The 20454-nt window shown below is 37.5% G+C and overlaps 1 protein-coding gene across 2 annotated transcripts in view; it reads left to right on the forward strand.

The window, feature by feature from the left end:
- wdr62 (WD repeat domain 62) overlaps nt 1-20454 on the forward strand; it is a 40461-nt gene that overhangs the window by 2211 nt on the left and 17796 nt on the right. For both annotated transcript variants that reach the window (XM_073818382.1, XM_073818383.1), the window contains exons 3-21: nt 530-592; nt 679-736; nt 3976-4146; nt 6881-7018; nt 8215-8397; nt 9859-10019; nt 10253-10442; nt 10531-10683; nt 12625-12788; nt 12865-12956; nt 13076-13201; nt 13572-13642; nt 14592-14713; nt 14867-14942; nt 15039-15150; nt 15244-15307; nt 16246-16368; nt 19285-19421; nt 19503-19564. In XM_073818382.1, coding sequence (XP_073674483.1) covers nt 530-592; nt 679-736; nt 3976-4146; nt 6881-7018; nt 8215-8397; nt 9859-10019; nt 10253-10442; nt 10531-10683; nt 12625-12788; nt 12865-12956; nt 13076-13201; nt 13572-13642; nt 14592-14713; nt 14867-14942; nt 15039-15150; nt 15244-15307; nt 16246-16368; nt 19285-19421; nt 19503-19564 — 2266 coding nt within the window. The remainder of the gene's footprint in view (nt 1-529; nt 593-678; nt 737-3975; nt 4147-6880; nt 7019-8214; nt 8398-9858; nt 10020-10252; nt 10443-10530; nt 10684-12624; nt 12789-12864; nt 12957-13075; nt 13202-13571; nt 13643-14591; nt 14714-14866; nt 14943-15038; nt 15151-15243; nt 15308-16245; nt 16369-19284; nt 19422-19502; nt 19565-20454) is intronic.

Raw genomic sequence — 20454 nt, forward strand, 5'->3', positions numbered from 1 at the left:
TTTTTGTGGACAAGTATTCTCGTAGCTTCATAAAATGATGGTTTCACATGGACTATTTTGTCGATGTTCTTGACTGTGGCCAGAGAGCTCTTGGATTTCATCAAAAATATCTGAAATTTGTGTTCTGAGGATGAACAAAGGTCTTACAAATTTGTAACAGCATGAGGGTGAGTGATTAACGAGAGAATTTAACTTTTTGGGTGAACTAATCCTTTAAAGAATCATGAATGTCTTACAGTTTCCATTAAAATATTAAGCAGCACTGTTTTCAGCATTAAGAATAAACGTTTCTTAATTACTAAAGCAGCTAATATTAGAATGATTAACATAGGAAATGGCCATTTTAAATTGTAATAATATTTTGCAATAGTTCTCTTTTATCTGCATTTTGATCAAATAGTTGAGCATAAAATACTTTTTTTTTTTACTTAAACATCTTTTTTTAACAGTATTCAAACATACTGATGTGTTTTGTGAGTTATTACATAATGTATAATCTAAACTAATGTGGTCATGTTGTATGTTTCAGTTGTGTAATTGTCATCCTGAGCCCAAAGAAGAACAAGCAGACTCACATATTTAATACATCCAGGTAAACAACATGCTTATCTGTAATTCCACAGCTTAATGTTGAACTTTGTAACCGAACTGAGTCTAAATCATGTGTTTGTTGCCCAGGAAAACCTTCAGTGCCTTGGCTTTCTCGCAGAATGGAAAATATTTAGTCACTGGTGAGGTAAGTGCTCTGAGATGTTTTATGAGGGCCAAAAGAATGACGACTGTGTTAAATGCCCTTCTCTGCAGCGTTTGAAAGGGACAGGAGGCAGTCTATCATTGATTCGCATGGTTATTACGTGTATGTGGTAGAGGAGTAAATGACTGGGCTGCTCGGACATCTGTGCTGTGCGTTCCGACACATTCCAGCTCCCTGGTTACCATGGTGAGGCCAGTGTCTGTCCCAACAGAGAATCGTTGTAGCGACAGATGATTACAAATGCAGTGCAATGCCTGCTTTGCTTTTTTTAGGCATCTGACTAATAATAATGCAGGTTGCGCAGGGGAGTTGGTAAAATGGGTATTTAAAAAAAAAACAGATCACCCAAAAATATACTATATGTACTTTGCTCATAGAAATAATAATCTCAAATGGGTTTGGGAAAGCATGAAGGTAATGGCAGAGTTTTCATTTGTGTAAGCTTTTGCTGTGACACTTTAGGTTTAAGTACAATCTGAAGATTCTTATGCTGTCTGCATATCACTGCAGCTGCTTTTAGATGAGTATTAGTCACCATTTAAACTCGTGAAAGCCACATGTTGTCCTACATTCACACACAGCAATATTTATTAGTGGCTGTTTTTTCCACTCATGCCTTTTCTCTTCATTGAACACCAAAAGTAAATGAAAACAAAATCTGGCATGTTATGGAATATTACTAGTACTACACACCATTTCTAATGTGTGTATGCATAATCTTTTCGAATTACCTACAACCTTTGTCTAAATTAAAATAAGGTATTTATTTGAAGCTACAGTATGCCACAATTTCAGCAACCATTTTAGTATATCTTCTCAAGGGACAATACTATAGAAATGAAACTTGGAAATATTTTAGAGTAGTCAATGTGCAGCTTGTATAACAGTATAGATGTACTGTCCTCTGAAAATACCTCGACATACAGCCAATATTGTCAAAATTAGTTGACTACAAAAGAGAGTACACTCAAAGTGATCTGGTCCAATGTTTCAATATATTGTGTTAGCACCATTGTTATCTGGCACTGCCTTAATCATTCTGGGCATGGAATTGACTAGAGCTGTGCAGGTTGTTGCTGGGATCCTCTTCCACTCTTCACCGAGCTGCTGGATGTTAGACACATGGTGCTTCTCCACCTTACACTTGAGGATGCCCTACAGGTGCTTAATAGGGTTCAGGTCTGGAGACATACTTGGCCACCATCACCTTCAGCTTCCTTGGCAAGACAGTTGTCATCTTGGTGGTGTGTTTGGGATGGTTATCATGTTGCAAAACTGCCATTCGACCAAGTTTCTGGAGTGAAGGCATCATGTTCTGCTTCAGAATGTACAGTACATAATGGAATCCATGTTTTCCTCAATGAACCGCAGCTCCCCAGAACCAGCAGAACTCATGCAGCCCCAGACCATGATGCTACCACCATCATGCTTGACTGTAGGCAAGACAGAGTTTTCTTGGTACTCCTCACCAGGGCATCACCACACATGCTGGACACCATCTGAGCCAAACAAGTTTATCTTAGTCTCATCAGACCACAGGACATGGTTCCAGTAGTTCACGCTCTTGGACAGGTTGTCTTCAGCAAACTGTTTGCAAGCTTTTTTGTGAGCCAGCTTCAGATGATGACGCCTATGCAAATCGACTTGTTGCAGTGTGCGGCGTATGGTCTGAACACTGACAAGCTGACCTTCTACTTCTGCAACCTTTAAGCCAGGTTCTGCACCTGACGCACAGGACGAGTGCTCAACTTCCTTGCCCGTTTTTGTGGAGAGCAACATTTCTAATTCTCAAATCCTCAGAGTTCTATGCCATGTTGAACATCCAGTGGTCAGTATGAGAGAATTGTACCTGAGGCAATGACTTTTTTTTTTTTAAACTGTATAACAAGTTTAGAGTGTAGCGAGACTGAGAAGTGGGACAGCACTAAAGAGTTTTAAGTGTGTTTTTCTTGTTTCATTTGAATATTCGCAGATAAATGGATAGTGTAGTTTTTCCCTGCAAATTCTGCTGTCAAACGATTTTTTTTTTCCATGTGACCCTGGACCACAAAATCAGCCCTAAGTGGCACTGGTATATTTGTAGCAATAGCCAAAAAGACATTAGGCGTTTCTCAATGTCAAGGAAGGATCCTCGGAAGCCAGAATTTCGAGGATGCTACGTCATCGACATCCGTCGAAGGACTGTTCCAATGTCGAGGATCCTCGGAATTTCAACCAAGGACTGCGTCCTTCATGCGAAAAATATCCCATACACAGGAAAGGATGCATAAGGCCCTGATCACACCGAACGTGTCTTTTAGTTCTAAAAACGCGAGGCGCACAGCACTGCCTTGTTTGGTGACTTTTAATGAAAGAGCAGTGTGCTGCGTTTTTTTTATGTTGCTAAGCAACGACCAAAACTGCTGTCCTGTCAGTCAAATCAAAGGATTATAGCGCGAGCCCTCTAAAATCTTAGTTTTTTTCTGTTAAGTAAACTGTCATTTTAGCAGAAACCCTAAATAATACAGCTCCGGGTTACCCACGATAGACACCAAAGGTTTCTCCTCCTTTTCTGCAGTCTCCGGACTTTTTAAACAACGGTAAACTTTCGTCACCACAACAGAAGGCCCGCCTCTCCATTCATTCGATTGGACAATGGAAAAGAACGCGAATGACGTTGGGCGTTTTTCCGCTCAGAGTTGATTTTTTTTTTTTTCAACTTCAGGCGCTCAGAGCGCTGCTGCAAAAACGCGAGGCGCAGCAGGCGGCGAAAACGCGAGGCCCCCGGGGCGTATAAGCAGCGTGCAGAACGCTCACTGCCAACAGAAAACCATTCAAAAGAGGCGCCTCCAACTGCAAAACCGCGTTCGGTGTGATCGCGGCCTAAGTGTAGCCTTCGCGCTCTAAAATCACCCACAATCCTATGCGCCAAAAAAATTTCCAAAAAAAACCATTATGACTGGTTTGGTGATTCAGGGTCTGATGGCTTTAGCAAACCTTGTAGCTCACAATAGGCCAGTCTTTGAAAAGGTTTCGAAGTTATCAATTAAAAATCAATTCCCTATAGAAAAATGAATACAATTTTTATATTTGACCCCTGACTTTTTAACTCTGTGGTTGGTATGTGGTATAGTTGGGTAGACATATTTGGTGGGTCTCTTACATGTATGATGATGATGATGATGATGATTTTGTGCATTGCTGTTTGTTTGTTCACTGTCTTTTTCCCTGTTGCTTGGCAGAGCGGGCATATGCCCTGTGTGCGGGTGTGGGACGTGGCAGAGCGGACACAGGTGGCAGAGGTCCAGTGCCATAAGTACGGGGTGTCGTGTGTTGCTTTCTCCCCCAACGGAAGCTATATAGTGTCTGTGGGATACCAGCATGACAGGACAGTCAGCGTCTGGGAGTGGAAGGTAGGTACTAAATGACTGCCGGCTACCATGAAACTAAGAAAATTACCCTCACCATGTTTGAAATTGAAATGTTATGTGCTCAGAAGTTGTAGTTTTAAGATTTCCCACTCCACTTGAAGGGAACTTTAAACTAGGGATGCACCGAAATGAAAATTCTTGTCCGAAACCGAAAAAGAAGGAAACCAAGGCCGAAAACCGAAACACCGAAAGAATTATGCCAATTATTATTACCATTGCATTTATGGCTATGACTGTGTACTAATCTTACTAAAATCAAGGCATTGCAATTGCATAAATTGATATTAAAGTTTCAAAGAATAAATCAATTATATTAATTTAAACAATTATTATCAATCAAGTATTATATTACTTACTTAATAACATATATTTTATTGCCTTTATCTTGTGGATCCATCAGTTCACATTTACAAGTCTAGGTGTTTCTCTTCCAGCAGGAGGCGCTTTCAGAATGGTACACAAGGCAGCGCAGCAAATGACTTTGAAATGTACAGCGCTCATTTATTCAATGGATAGCCTTTCGTTTCATCGCAATTCTTGTCTTTCAGTCCCCACATTTAAGACCACCTGAAATCATAATTAAGACTTTCTTAACCCCTGATAACACTGCAGTCATCAATGAAAATTAAGAACTTTTTTTTTTTCAAGAACCGACTTTAAAAAACAAACCTTACACAAAATACGTTTCTTTTAATTTTTTTTCCCACCATGTTCGGGGCACAAGAAAAATATTAGGGGACTAAATTAATATCAGCATATGAAGTATAATCGTCTCTCATTGTCTCTGAGAGAATGCACGTCAGATGCTGAAAGCACTGTCAGTTTTTACTTTCACTTTAACATATAGCGCAGTTTTCACGTTGCTTGTGTGATATCCATTGGCTCACCTCCACGGTTTAAAACATAAATATTTATTAAAATACAGTATATAGAAAAGGCATATCTTTAAAATATTGCGATGTAACACCAACGTAAAGCCATTGTTTTTTACTCTACATCGGTCTCGATCTCTGCTCTCATCAATGGCTGCACTCACGACTGCAGACACACCCCCTCTTGAAATTTCGGCATTACAAGTTTTGCAAATCGCTATCCGTGGGTCTTTTCTCAGATATACTGAAATGTGTCCACATCGCAGACGTGTTGTTTCAGACAAGCACGTGCAGGCTGCGGTTTCTGTTTGCGTCAACATACTGTTAACCTTTTCGGTGGCCGAATATTCGGTGCATCCCTACTTTAAACTCCTCTAGTTAGGGATGCTCATTTCGGTTAATTTTCCTGACCGACAACCGCTGCTCGTTATCCGAACATTAACCGTTAACTGATAAAATTAGAATAATAAATTAGTTTAAAATAAAAATAGAATGCACGAGTATCTGTGATGATACATTAAAAATACAAGCAAATGTTTTATTTTAACGTGCAAACAGCAGCATACAGAGCAACAACAAAAACTGTATTGACATATACTTAAATTATCATGCATCAGCAGCGGTTCTGAGAACAGAGAAAATCTGAATGAAAAAAAAAAGAATAATATAAATAGGCCTACACTAAATATGTATAAATTAAATAACTACCTAATAAAGATGACAAAACTAAAACACACTGAATCCTTTTATGCGCTTTGAAGAACTGTACCGGTCTTATTCTTCTCGTCGGACATAAAAATATATAGCAGGCCAGCCAATACCTCAGTGTGCCTAGTTTTTAACATGTCCACATGCTGTACGGGTAGGCAGGACCGCCTGTTAACTCTTAGATCCGCGAAAAAAACACCATCACAAAAACCCTTTCAGTTTGCGGTTCGGGACTTCCATCCACTGTCATATGCGTGTGGAGAAGCGCGTGTTTTACAGCGTTCAGCAATAGCCAATCACAGACATGTATGTTGATTTGATTATCACTGTGGCCAATCAGAGGAGGCTATGTTACAATCCACTCACCAACCAAAGTGCCGGTTTCAGTTTTGCTGACTTCTACACTTTCGCGAACTCTCTTATTAAAACAAAGAAAGTGTTGGCATTATATAAATAAGACATTAATTGTGCAGTGTAAAGGTTATTTTATTACTTTTTAATAACTTTATGAGATTGCGATGAACTACTCTAGGATGAGTGATAGCTTTCCAGTGATTGTAATGGGAGCGCATAGCACTTACTTTCTAGACTATAATTCATTCAGAATTTGAATACATTCACTCACGGATTCACTCTCTGATAACCCAATAACGCCACTTGCCATTGAGTTGCATATATTGCATCTGTTTACTAAGTAAAGGTGAAGCAAAATATGTCTGTACAGCCACACTGCACATGTCGACACGCGTGCATGAGTAAACAGATAACTTACAAATAGCATTATTTCTTTCACCATGCAGCAAACGTTAAAAAAAAAAAAAAAAAAAACCCTTTTAAACCGTTTAACTGATAGTAATAATCGGTTAAAATTCTTACTGTCGGTTAACGGTTAAACGGTCAATATGAGCATCCCTACCTCTAGTGCACAGCTTGAATTGTATTTTTGTAGGGTGTTCCAAATGAATGCATTTTATCAAGTAAACTAAACTTCAGCAGATATCCCATTCTCAGTGCATGGGGAGCAGTGAGTACGAACCAGTAAACACTTCATAGGGACCCTGGCAGTTGGAAGGCAGCTTATGAGTAATGAAGCATAAAGCATAAATAATGCTTTTAAATCTTCTGTTTGTTTACAGAAGGGGACTGTTATTGCATCCAACAAGGTGTCCAGCCGTGTGCTTGCTGTATCTTTTTCGGAAGACAACAGCTACTTTGTGACTGCAGGGAACAGACATGTGAGGTTCTGGTACCTTGATGCCTCAAAGGAAAGAAGGGTGAGACACTTGGCACATGTTGCTGTAGCCTACATATGCACTGAAAATCCAGTCGCTGAAAAGTTTTTTATTTTTTTTTTTGAAACGAAGACTAATCAAGGTTGGATTTATTTGATCACGGATGTGGTAAACACAGCAATATTTTAAAATATATTGTCATTTTAATATAACGGTTTTCTATTTTATTATATTTAAAATGTAATTTATTCCTGTAACGATAAAGCAAAATTTTCAGCATATTAGAATCATTTCTAAATAATGACTTAATCTTAATTAATCCAAACTTCTTTTTTTGTTATATTAATATTTGATGTTGTTGCAATCAAAGCTATTCAACCACTCAGAGACTGCAGTACTTTACAAATACAAGCTTTTCTGAAGATTAACTTTATAAAAATTGCATCTAAAATGGCTGTGATGAGGACAATCATCCCAAAGTATACATCCCAAATCTACCTATGCTTGGTTGAGGGATCTTGAGGCTGGTTCTTGAGTGGCCTGTTCAGTCTCCAGATTTAATTCCGATTGAAAATATTTGGTTTAATTTGAAAAAAGCAGTGCCAATGTGAAAACCAAAGATTAGCAGTGATCTAAAGGCTTTTTCAGGCGACGAATTGGTTTATTGGTAGTTAAAAAAAAAAAAAGACTGCACCAAATTTTACATTTGGGGGTTGAATAGTTTTGAACATGAACGTTTGGAGCCAATTACTCAAATGTGTGTTCTTAAACTTTCTCTAATGTACTGTACTCTGCAGCAAAATGTCTTGCAGGTCAGGGGGGTTGAATAATATAGATCACGACTATATATCTCACTACTTTGGTTTATTATTATTTTTTTTAAATTGAAAGGAAGAAAGAAGTGCAATAAGTAAGAAATACTGCATATTAGTAGGTCCAACTGGTTGTCAAACAAAGACTAATAATCATAGGTTTTGGTTTTCAGGGCAGTGTGCCTTGTTTTGGTTTATCAGTAGTTGATTCCTATACACAACATAAGAATTTGAGGGTGCAGATCTGAATTGAAGTGATCAATGTCATTTCCTGTGTTTGCCCACATCCTTCTGTGGCTGTGGGTGTCTTGTATTACCAGATGGAGCACAAAACACTTTGTCTTCTGTTCAAATATGCACAATTTCTTCTTGAAGCATTTGTGAAGATCCCCTTTTGATGTTTGTTTTTCTGATTGGCTTGTTTAGGTGAACAGCACAGTGCCTCTGATCGGTCGCTCAGGGTTGCTCGGGGAGCATCAGAACAGTCAGTTCTGTGGTTTGGCATGTGGCCGTGGCTCTATGGCAAGCAGCACTTACTGCATCACACACACGGGTCTGCTGTGCCAGTTCAATAGCAACAGACAACTTGATTCCTGGGTTGATCTAAAGGCAAGTTACTCGCATTGCCCCTGTTTCATCGCTGAAATGCAGTCTCTCTTATCAATAATTTCTAATACCCCTGTAGACTTTATAAGCCTGACTTTATTTAACCTGGGTATCATGTATAGCCAGCTGGTCATTATTGTAAAGTGAACCAGCACAAAGCCAAAAATCACATTTTCAAAGAGCCTTGTAATTATCATTTAAAGAAACAGTTCACCCAAAAATGAAAACTTGCTGAAAATGTACTGCTCTTCTGACCATCGAAGATGTAGACGAGTTTCATCATTGGAACAGATTTAAAGAAGTTTAACATTTACATCACTTGCTCACCAGTGGGTCCTCTGAAGTTAAATGGGTACTGTCAGACAACAGGCGATGGAATTTTTCACTGGAATAAGCATTATTATGGATTATGTTCTGGCATTTTGTCCAGAAGTGATCTATTTTTATTTATTATAAGACATTAATTAAAAGGTTAGTTCACCCAAAAAAGAAAATTAGCCTATAAATCACCCTCTAGGCATTCTAGGTGTATATGACTTCCTTTTTTCAGACAAATCCAATCAGAGTTATATTAAAAATTGTTCTGGCTCTCCAAAGCTTTGTCATGGCGGTGGGTGTTTCTCTTCATCAGTCCAAACAAAGTCCAATAAAGTGCATCCTTCGAATGTGAATGCGCCACAGAGAGGATAAACAAAACAACAGTCACTAATTAGAAGTACAAAACGAGGATATGTAAAGCAAAATGTAGGGGAATTTAAATATAAGCCAAGAGGAGACTGGTTTTCCTTTGCTAAAGTCAGGAAAATTATCTTCCTTTGCTCTTGTAAACAAACGTTGGTTTTTGCAAAACAGCTTCTGTGTAGGACAGTTTGCACAAGCTAGATTAAAGTGGTTATTACGTTTTAAATATACATCTTTTTCTTATAAAAACGCATCGATTCACTACAGGAGACCTTTATTCACCCCCCCCCCCCCATTGCCATAATAAAGCTTTTTTTAAAACAATTTTTAATATAACTCTGACTGGATTTGCCTGATAGAAGGAAGTCATATACATGTAGGATGCCTAGAGGGTGAGTAAATAATTGGCTTATTTCCATTTTTGGGTGAACTAACCCTGTAATGGACTTAAGTTGTGTGGATTACTAGTGGAATACTGTGATGTTTTCATCAGCTGCTTAGTTTCTCATTCAGATGGATCCGATTCACTTCAGAGGATCCAGAAGTGATGTAATGCTAAACTTCTTCAAATCGGTTCGAATATAAACAAGCTCATGTACATATTGGATGGCCTGAGAGTGACTGCATTTTCAGTAAAGTAATAGTTCACTCAAGAATAATTTAAAGTCTGTACAGAATATTTAAACAGTGATTGCATAACCTGTCTTTGAGACAAGAAGGATAGGATTTATTGAATGTTATTCAGAAAGTATCCTGTCTTGTGTCTTTGTTTTGCTGTTGCAGACGACGTCAGCACAGTGCTTATCGGTGAGCGAGACGTTTGTTTTCTGCGGTTGTGCAGATGGCACAGTACGCGTGTTCAGCCCACAGGACCTGCGTTACATCACCACTCTGCACCGGCCGCACTGCTTGGGAGTAGATGTGTCTCAGGGCACACAGCCAGGGTAAGAGACCATCAGAAAATCTTACATCTGAGCTGTTAATATGAATGATATTAAGGGTTGAACATGCAATATAGACAGATTTAACGGCTATGACATGACTTTATCTTACAAATTAAAGGCACAATATGTAAGTTGTAAGATAGATCCATTAAATGAGTTCTTGTGGTTTGAATTATCATCTGTTTTTGTCATATTTTTTTATAACACTATATCTTAACTCTAATTTTTTGTAGGCATTTGTTTGGCGCAAACCCAGAAGCACAGTATCCAGATACCCTGGCTTTAACCTTTGACCCTGTGACCAGGCACTTGACGTGTGTGTATAATGACCACAGTGTGTACGTATGGGACGTGCGGGACATCCGGAACGTAGGCAAGGTCTATTCAGCTCTGTACCACAGCGGATGTGTGTGGAGTGTGGAGGTGTGTCAGTGACAGACCAGTTCATGTAGAGCTTATCAGATGAATAATATGCTAGGCCAGTTTATTAATGCATGAATCTTCTCTGCAGACCTACCCTGAGCTTGAAGATTCATCAGCGGCATGTTTGTCACCCGGCTCCTTCCTCACCTGTTCATCTGATAACACAATCCGCCTGTGGAAAAGTGAGAGCCCCCAGAATCACGGATCAGGACATGGTCTTCGCCACAACCTTTACAGCCAGGTACTGCAGGGCTCCAATGGGGTTTGGAAAAGTACGGAATTTGACTTAAAGGATTAGTTCACTTCCAGAACAAAAATTTACAGATAATGTATTCACTCCCTTGTCAGCCAATATGTTCATGTTTTTCTTTCTTAAGTCGTAAATAAATTAGTATTTTTAGGGGACCATTTCAGGATTTCTCTGGTAAAAAGGAATGTGAGGAGATTTGGAAAATTGATTTGATTATTTGTATTTTATTAACACAGTAAAATCAAAATATACATAATAAAGGTCAAAGACACAAAACCAAAAACGGACAAAACCCAACTGTTACAAAATATAGGACACTGAAGCTAAAAACAACAGAAAAAGGTAGTTTGCCCAAAAATTAAAGGAGAACTCCGGTGTGATATTGACCTAAAGTGTATTGAATCATGATACCGAGTGTGAACGTACCTTGCATATCTCATCTCGGTTTGTGTCCAGCTGTCCGAAATCTGGGGTCAGTTAGCCGATGCTCACAACAGGCTGTCAATGAAAGTCAACAGGGCATCGGAATAGCCATGTAAATAAATCACTGTTTTACGCCATTTACGAGGCACAAAGTAGCTCCACACTTCATCGGTAGACTTCCAAGGGCCCTGACATTTAAAACGAGACATTGAGAACTCAGAAAAAGCACCGGTAGTTTATTTACAAGATTTATACAGACAGTACCTGGGAAAGAAAATCCAGTCGCCGCCATCCTGAACTTAGTCACGATAAATCGAGTGTCGAGCACCAATGAATTTATCAGGTTATCAACGTATCAGGTTGTAGTTTCCTTCGTGCTCGACACTCGACTTATCGTGACTACATTTAAGATGGCGGTGACCGGTCTGTTCCTGGTGGAACATGTCTGTATAAATCTACTTGTAAATAAACTACCGGTGCTTTTTCTGAGTTCTCAATGTCTCGTTTTAAATGTCAGGGCCCTTGGAAGTCTACCAATGAAGTGTGGAGCTACTTTGTGCCTCGTAAATGGCGTAAAACAGTGATTTATTTACATGGCTATTCCGATGCCCTGTTGACTTTCATTGACAGCCTGTTGTGAGCATCGGCTAACTGACCCCAGATTTCGGACAGCTGGACACAAACCGAGATGAGATGCAAGGTACGTTCACACTCGGTATCATGATTCAATACACTTTAGGTCAATATCACACCGGAGTTCTCCTTTAAACTTTTGTACTTACCCTGATGTCCTTCGAAATGACTTGATACCATTTTACGAACATCTTGATGCTTCAAAAAGTTCACAAAGAAATTGTAAAAGTTATCCTAATTTTTAGTAAATAATATTACTTTTTTGTTTTCTGGTAAATATTTCTTCAATGTAATGATAGTAGTACTACTACTAATACAATCATTTTTAAAACATTACTTTTAAGTAATAAAGTTTCTGTTGCAGTTTCTTTAAGTTAAACCAAACTTATTTTGACCTCTAGGTTCTATCTGTATATCATATGGCGGTAGTTTTTTTTTTTTTTTTTTTTTTTCTCTCTCGAAATAAGTAAAAGAGTACTAGAGATTGTTTGTGTGTTCATGTACTCATATTTTGAGGTGGCAGAGGCTGAAAACACCATGAGTGTCATCCACGCTTCAGTATGTGTATAGTAAACTAAAACATGCGTTTGCGCCATTTATTTACACAGAGATGTGCAGAACATGCAGGATTCATATTTAAATTGTATTTTTGCAGCTTAATATTCACAGACACTAGTCCATATCGTGTTTTGTATTTAAGTCTACTGACTTGCTTTTGGTTTATTCATCCAAAACTTGGCAAATTCCGTGACATGTTATGCAGTAAATTCCCTTTTTATGACTGGATTCTACCATTCTGTCTGGGGTTTCTGCAACATGGAAATCATAGTGCCCAATACTCATTGATTTTTGGTGTGTGTTTTGAATTTGTTTCAGGACATCATAAGGATCGTGTATGTGGACGATGATACACAGTACCTCAAAGCTGAGGCTGAGAAAGCTGAGGGAGCAAGCCAGGATGGGAAATCTGGGATCAGGGTGTTGGGAATCAGCCCAGACGGCCAACATTTGGCTGCTGGAGACCGCAGTGGAAACCTGAGGTGAGAGGAATGAGAGTTCTGTGCAGAGAACTAAATCATAAATGAACACATGCTGAATCAACTGTCACTTCTTCAGGATCTTCGGCTTGCAGTTTATGGACGAGCTGCAGAAAATTGAGGCTCATGATTCGGAGGTGTTGTGTCTAGCCTTCTCCCCTACTGAGACCGGTAATGAGCCATTTCTTTATTTCAAATGCATTGCATTGTAAAATTAAATATGCTGAGTTGGGCATTGAAAAACTCCACATTTTATTAGACTGTGTAGATGAATGTGTTTTTCCTGTCAGGTTTGCATCTGTTGGCTTCTGCGAGTCGTGATCGGCTCATTCACATCTTTGACGTGGAGAGCAAATGCAACTTAGTGCAGACAGTTTACGATCATTCAGCCTCCATCACTGCCATCAAGTTTACAGGTGAGTTCATGGTGGATAAATGCTCAATGATCACATCCACCCTTTTCCTGAGTAACCGATAAGCGGCACCATGATGGATTCTAACTTCCGTTTAAGTGCTTTCGTGTTCAGGTCTCTGTAGAAATCTATGTTAAAACAGGATAAAAAGATCGACTGAATTTTATACTTTTCCAATAGAACTAAATATAATAATTTGTGCAGGTTCAATGTTACATTATCTAAAATGGTTATATTGTAGAATACTAGAAAACCCGGAAGTGTAAAGCACCTCTCCAGTTGAGCGAGACTTGTGTTCAGAAAAAGGTGGATACTCTGAAATATTTTGACGTTTCATACATTTCTAATTCATATTATGCTTGTATTTTTGTAGGACTGAATTCAGAGTTATGTATGGTCAGCTGCGGCGCTGACAAGAGCATCTATTTTCGATCTGCTGAAAAGGTAAGGATGTTGTAATTGCACTCTTAGTTTTTTTCTGTTACGGCTGTTATATTACAGAGGTATCTTACATCTACTACATAGACAGTACAGAGATTTATTAAATTGTTAAAGTTTTATTAGTCTTAATAAAATGTAATTGAATCAATCAAATGCAATCCGGGAAAAAATAAAATGGAAAACAGAATTTGGGCAAATAAAATGAAATTTGGGAACAAATAAAACTGATTTCATAGGGCCCTAAATTTTTTTTACTTTTGCTTAACTTTATAAATTAATAAATTATAGGTTTTCAAATAATTGGATATGCTTTTTTCTTTTCTAAAATTGATTTGGACTTTACAAAAATGGAATCCATAAAAAGTGAAAACTGAATTTGGAAAAAAAAACTAAAATGTGACCCTGGACCACAAAACCAGCCTTAAGTCGCTGGGGTATATTTGTAGCAATAGCCAAAAATACATTGTATGGGTCAAAATTATTGATTTTTTCTTTTATGTCAAAAAACATTAGGAAATTAAGTAAAGATCATGTTACATTAAGATTTTTTATAAAATTCCTACTGTAAACCTATCAAAATGTAACTTTTGATTAGTAATATGCATTGTTAAGAACTTAATTTGGACAACTTTAAAGGTGATTTTCTCAGTATTTTGATTTTTTTGCACCCTCAGATTCCAGATTTTCAAATAGATGTATCTCGGCCAAATATTGTCCTATCATAACAAACCATACATCAATAGAAAGCTTATTTATTGAGCTTTCATATGATGTATATATCTCAGTTTTGTAAAATTTAACCTTATGACTGGTTTTGTAGTCCAGGGTCACAAATGGTAGTGGACATGTGTGAGAGGATTAATCAGTAAATGTACAAATAGACATCTTGGCTTTTCGTTTTATGAATCTGCTTTTAATCTTTCTCTAACTTATTGTTTGTCTCTACTGAAAGACTTCAGAAGGCTTAAACTTCTCACGATCACATCACATAGTGGAGAAGAGCACACTGTATGATATGGACCTGGATGCCACACGCACACACATAGCCATTGCGTGCCAGGACCGCAACATTAGGTAGGGCTTTGTGTGAGCAGGTATTTATTATAAAGGTTTAGTTAAAAAAAAAAAAAGGTTGACACTACAATAATAAATTGTTGGCATTTAAGAGGCATGATAAGAACATTATCAGATATGCTTAATTTATAGACTGCTCTTGTGCATTTTCAGAGTGTATAATGTGCAGAGTGGCAAAATGAAAAAGTGTTTCAAAGGCTCCCTGAATGATGATGGGACACTGCTTAAGGTTTGTGAATGATCTTAATAATGTTTTTTATGGCAGTTTACGTTTGCACTCAAAAACCTTTCATTTTTGGCAATAACTTTTGTTTTTTGCCCTCAGGTTCAGTTGGATCCCTCTGGGATGTTTCTGGCCACCAGTTGTTCTGACAAAAATATCTGTATCTTTGACTATGAGTCAGGCGAATGTGTAGCCACCTTATTTGGACACTCTGGTAAGATTGTTTTTCTTAATTACTGATTTCTTTCTTTCCCAACATAATTTTTGGGATCTCCTTTTTGTTGACCAAACCTTTATCTCCACACAGAAATTGTTACAGGTATGAAGTTCAGCCAGGACTGCAGGCATCTGATCACTGTCTCCGGTGACAGGTAAATCTTTAATTAATAATAGGAACAAGGTGTATACATTCAGTACATACATTAACACTTTCAGATATAAAAAATGTATTAAAGTCTTAAAATATATCTTAATATATCAAATAAAAGTTTGATAAAATGTAAGGCCATAAAAGCCTCAAAGTCCCAAATGTTACAACAAAAAGCTGAAATTTTTTTTTTTATTGGCCTGGAAAAACAGGAATCATGGCACAATGTGATTAATTTAACTATAGTCTTTTGAAGTAATGCGAGCGCTGAATGTTTTTGGTCAAAATGTGGTGCTGTTGAGCATCATACAGACTCATGGTTTCAGAGCAGTTAATGAGTAGTTGTGAATTTATGGTAAGTGGTGGATTATGATCTACTGTTGATGATTTGTGAATGTTTTTTTTTTTTTTTTTTTTTGTATTTTAATGTTGTAGATAGTTGAAAGTGCATTTTATCTTTAATTTGCGACTTTCATATTTAGAGCAGCTGGAAGTAGTAGAGTAGACATTTCACAAAAGTTCCTGTATATTTTGGGCTTGTTTAAAAGTCTGTATATGGCATTCAACATAAACATTAAATACCTTTGTGACACATTAATAAATCGGCTAAATCCAAAATTGACTGACCATGCCTCACTGTTTGTAAAAAGTAGTAGTTAGCTCAAAAATGCTTATTCTCTCATTTACTCATGTTGTTACAGACTTGTATGACTTTCTTTGTTCTGTGGAACAGAAAAGAAACTATAATGGAAGTCAATGGGAACCAAAACTGTTTGGTTACCAACTTTCTTTTATGTTCCACAGAAGAAAGTGTCTACAGGTTTGAAATGACATGATGATGAGTAAATAATGACATAAAATTCATCCCTATAAGACCTTGCCAATTTCAGACATACACTTCATGTCTAATGCTGGTGTGTGTCTGTTTGTGTGGGTATCCAGCTGTGTGTTTGTGTGGAGGTTGGACTCTCAGATGACCAACTCTATGAGGAAGAGGCTGGCAGAGAGGAAGCAGCAAGCAGGCCTAAGGGTTCAGCAGGCTCCTAGCAAACAGCAAGCCATCAGGTAAAATCCCTACCAATCTTATTTTCTCCGGTGTCACGTTAAAGGATTAGTTCACTTTCAGAACAAAAATGTACAGGTAATGTACTCACCCCCTTACCTCCTTCAGTCGTAAAGAACTTGTTTTTTGAGGAAAACATTTCAGGATTTCTCTCCATATAATGGATGTGTATGGTGCCCCCAAGTTTGAACTTACAATGCAGTTTAAATGCAGCTTCAAAGGGCTCAAAACGATCCCAGCGAAGGAAGAAGGGTCTCATCTAGCGAAAAGATTGGTTATTTTCGAAACAAATTGACACTTTATATACTTTTACCTCAAATGCTCGTCTCTGCGATGCACATGCGTAGTCTTTGTGATCCTGGTCAATACGGTTAGGGTATGTCGAAAAATTCCCAAAGAAAAAAAAATTAACATCTTGGATGACAAGGGGGTGAGTACATTAAATTTTGGTTCTGGAAGTGAACTAAGTCTTTAATGCTCAAAGTGTTGGCATAAACCAGTTTGAGTTGATTTGTATGAATTATCTATATTTTGCAGCAAGAAGCAGTTGCACTTTCATTGGACCTTTTTTCCTGCTCAATTTCTTTAATGAAGTCTTATTTTATAAGAAATATCTTAATCATTTTAAGAGGTTTCAAATGTGGGCATGAAAAAACAGGAATCAGAGCAGCTCTGCAGATACATGTTCTCATATAGTGAGAGGCAGCCAATGAAAACCCCACAAGCGTCATGCATACTTTAGTATGTGTAGTAAACAAATTCACGGCATGTCGATCTGACTGTCTGCGGTTAGAGACATAAAAATGCGGAAGTAAAGTATGTTTTGTTTCATCCTGTGGACTTTTGATGACAAATAAGCATGAACTTCTCAGTCCAGGGGCTCGTTCTTCGTACGTCGCTAGCTAAGTTAGCTGGATTTGATTGTTGACGATTTTGCGTGATCTTGGATCGCTCGGTTCTTCGAAGCTCATCTGGGACTTGCTGTCATAGCAACAGGTGCGCAAGCTTAAACCTACTCTGGTGCAGGTTTATTTCATGTAAACAGGATTCAGGCTGCGCTCCTGGCGGGTTATGATTGGTTGAAATGGCGAGGTCACATCTGATTGGTTAAAGAGCACGACTGACGCGGACTGACTCACGTGGGAAAAGAAAAGTATTATAAGTAAAGTAAATTAATTTTATTCACCAAGGATGTATTAAGTTAATTAATTTATTAAAAGTTAATAATAAATAATTTACATTGTGTTATATATATATATATATATATATATATATATATATATATATATATATATATATATATATGTATATGAATAAACACTGTGCTTTTTAAACTTGTTATTCATGAAAGAATCCTGGGGCGGAAAAAATCACAGGTTCCAAAAAATATTTGGCAGCACAACTGTTAATATTATCCAACATTGATCATTCTAATAATAAATCAGCATATTAGAATGATTTCTGAGGATCATGTGACACTTAAGACTAGAGTAACGGCTGATAAAAATTAAGCTTTTCATCACAGGAATAAATTCTATTTTAAAGTATGTTAAAATATATATATAAAAAAAAAAAAACTATTTTATATTGTAAAAACATTTTGCAATATTACTGTTTTTTCTGTATTTTTAATCAAATAAATGCAGCCCTGATGAGCATAAGAGACTTCTTTAAAGACTATTACAAGTCTTACTGACCCCAAACTTTTGAACGGTAGTGTATAAAAAAATAAAAATATAAATAAAATAACATATCAAGGAAAAAACATGTAACATGGGCAGCATTAACGCATTTAATTTAACTACTTTTTGCCAGCCCTCTCTCCTTGCTTTTCCAGCCTTTGCAGTTTTCCCTTGCGTTTTAAACTTATTATTATTATTATAAATTAAATTCTGAAACTCCTGAAATCCCTCAATCAAGAGTTCTTGCTCTGCTGCAGAAAAATACTGAGCGCGCTCCTTCGTCATGTTCGCCGACCAATCAAAGAGTTGCCGATCAATGTTTCTACTATCGATACGTAGCCCCTTTTAAGCCACCCCGTGATCTCAAATAACTTCATCCAGCTATACTAATCATCAACAACAGGTGGGTTCGGAGAACCGGAATAGCGAGCTCATAGTTAGCGCGATGATTTGATCTTGGATGTGTCATTTGATCTTGGATGTAGTAAGCGAGGTAGGAAGAACGGACCCCAGGTAACATGAGAGGGTAAACATTGTTCATTTACATATACTACTGACATTGTAATAATACAAAGCAGGTTGAAAATCAGTAAAGTTACACTTTAGGCTTTTGACAACTTAAAACAAAAATCCCCAAAAAATTGAGTTGCAGTAGTTTGCAAGAGCATGACATTGAAACAAAATGAGACTGTAAATGTGGCCTAGTAAGCAAAGAGTTTGTCTGTAGTCCCATTTATCCTCTTCTTAGCAACCACATTTTTCAGGAAGCCAACTAGGGAAAAAAAAACTAAAGGTGCTATTATGTATTTTGTCATAGAACAAAACATGAAAATATTTTAAGCTTGAGACATTATTTCAGTCATTTTAACCAAAAACCCATTCATAAAAATTGTAGACAATGGAACCAGAAGTGCTAACGCATTTATTTGTTTTTGCGTTTTGGCCCACAAAAATGTCCTCCATGCAGCACTGATAATAAAAATCATTCAATCATCACATGATAGAAATGAATGTGAGGACTGCATGTTAAAAAAAACAAAACAAAAAAACAATTCATCACTGTTGTGCATTCTGCAGGCTTTGCACAGTCCGTGAGAGGTTCCGATAATGGGTTTTGCAGTTAACAAATTCTTGTTTTTGTTTTTAAATTTTATTTTAGTTTGTACTTGTATAACTTGAACCTTGTGAAAAAAAAAAAAAATTCATATTTTTTCAAATGAAATTCCTATTGCTTAGGAGAGAGACCTACATCACTGTACCCTGTAGTGCGTTGCCTCACATGGAGGAGGAAGAGGATGGCAGCTTGATGCCAGAGGAGACTTCAGAGGATGTGGAGGACTGCAGAACTCCAATCAGACTCGATTCTACTGATGGTACATCACTTTTATCTCTTCTGTGGTGATACTGAATCCAGTTTAGAATGGAATTTAATGGACTTGACTATTCTATTTCAGCATCTGTGGATTCTTTGGTTCTCCAAACCAATGGCAAAATGCCCATGTGGGTTCGTAGACTGGTATGTTTATTTCTGTTATCACTAAATGTTATTAGGGGCCAAGCACTTATCAAAACTCTTGGCGTTCTTATTCTTCCGTTTCTTCTTCCGTTCTTGAGTCTGTGGCAGCCCATAGAACCATTTGCAGGAAAGTTGTGAAATTTGGCTCACTGATAGAGGACAGTCTCAACATTAACCACAGCATATTTGGAGTGTCTAACTCTAACTCTCTGGTGCCACCACTTGTCCAAAACTTCACAAATTTTATGCTAATAATTTAACCATAAGGCACAGAATCAAACTTTTTTTTTTTTTCTCTCTGAATCCTTGGCTCATGCTAAGTGAAATTTGAAAATCTTAAGGTTTAGGTTTTTTTTTTTTTTTTTTTTTTTTTAATTTTCTTTTTTTTTACTCATCCTAGACCGTTTGTTTTCACAAAAATTGGCTCAGATCATCTTCCTACCATGCTGGCAAAAAGTTATGGATTTCAAGTTGATTAGTCAAACCATCCTCGAACAGCGTGTGAATGAATTCTACGAAAAATAGATGTGAGCCTATATCTTCGCAACGGTTTGGCGTATTGTGATGAGCATGACCTGAGACTACCTGCTTTGTTTCGGCACAGTGCCACGTAGTGGTAAAATTTTTGCTTAACTTCTGAATGGTTTGGACAAAAATCTAAGAACTCATTGGAATCACTTCAGCCAATGTTACTGTCGGCCATTTTGAATTTTGTCATAAAATGCTATATTTTACTAATGCATTGACATATCGTTATGAAACTCTGTATGTGTCTTTGGCACCATGCCCTGACAGTACTCAAAGTTTGGTGGCAGCTCCACCTTGTGGTCAAAAGTTATAAAGAAATTGAAAAATGCTAATAACTTCTGATGAAAATGGTTTATTGTAAT

Source organism: Garra rufa, chromosome 14, assembly GCF_049309525.1.
Source record: "Garra rufa chromosome 14, GarRuf1.0, whole genome shotgun sequence".
Classification (NCBI taxonomy): Eukaryota; Metazoa; Chordata; class Actinopteri; order Cypriniformes; family Cyprinidae; genus Garra; species Garra rufa.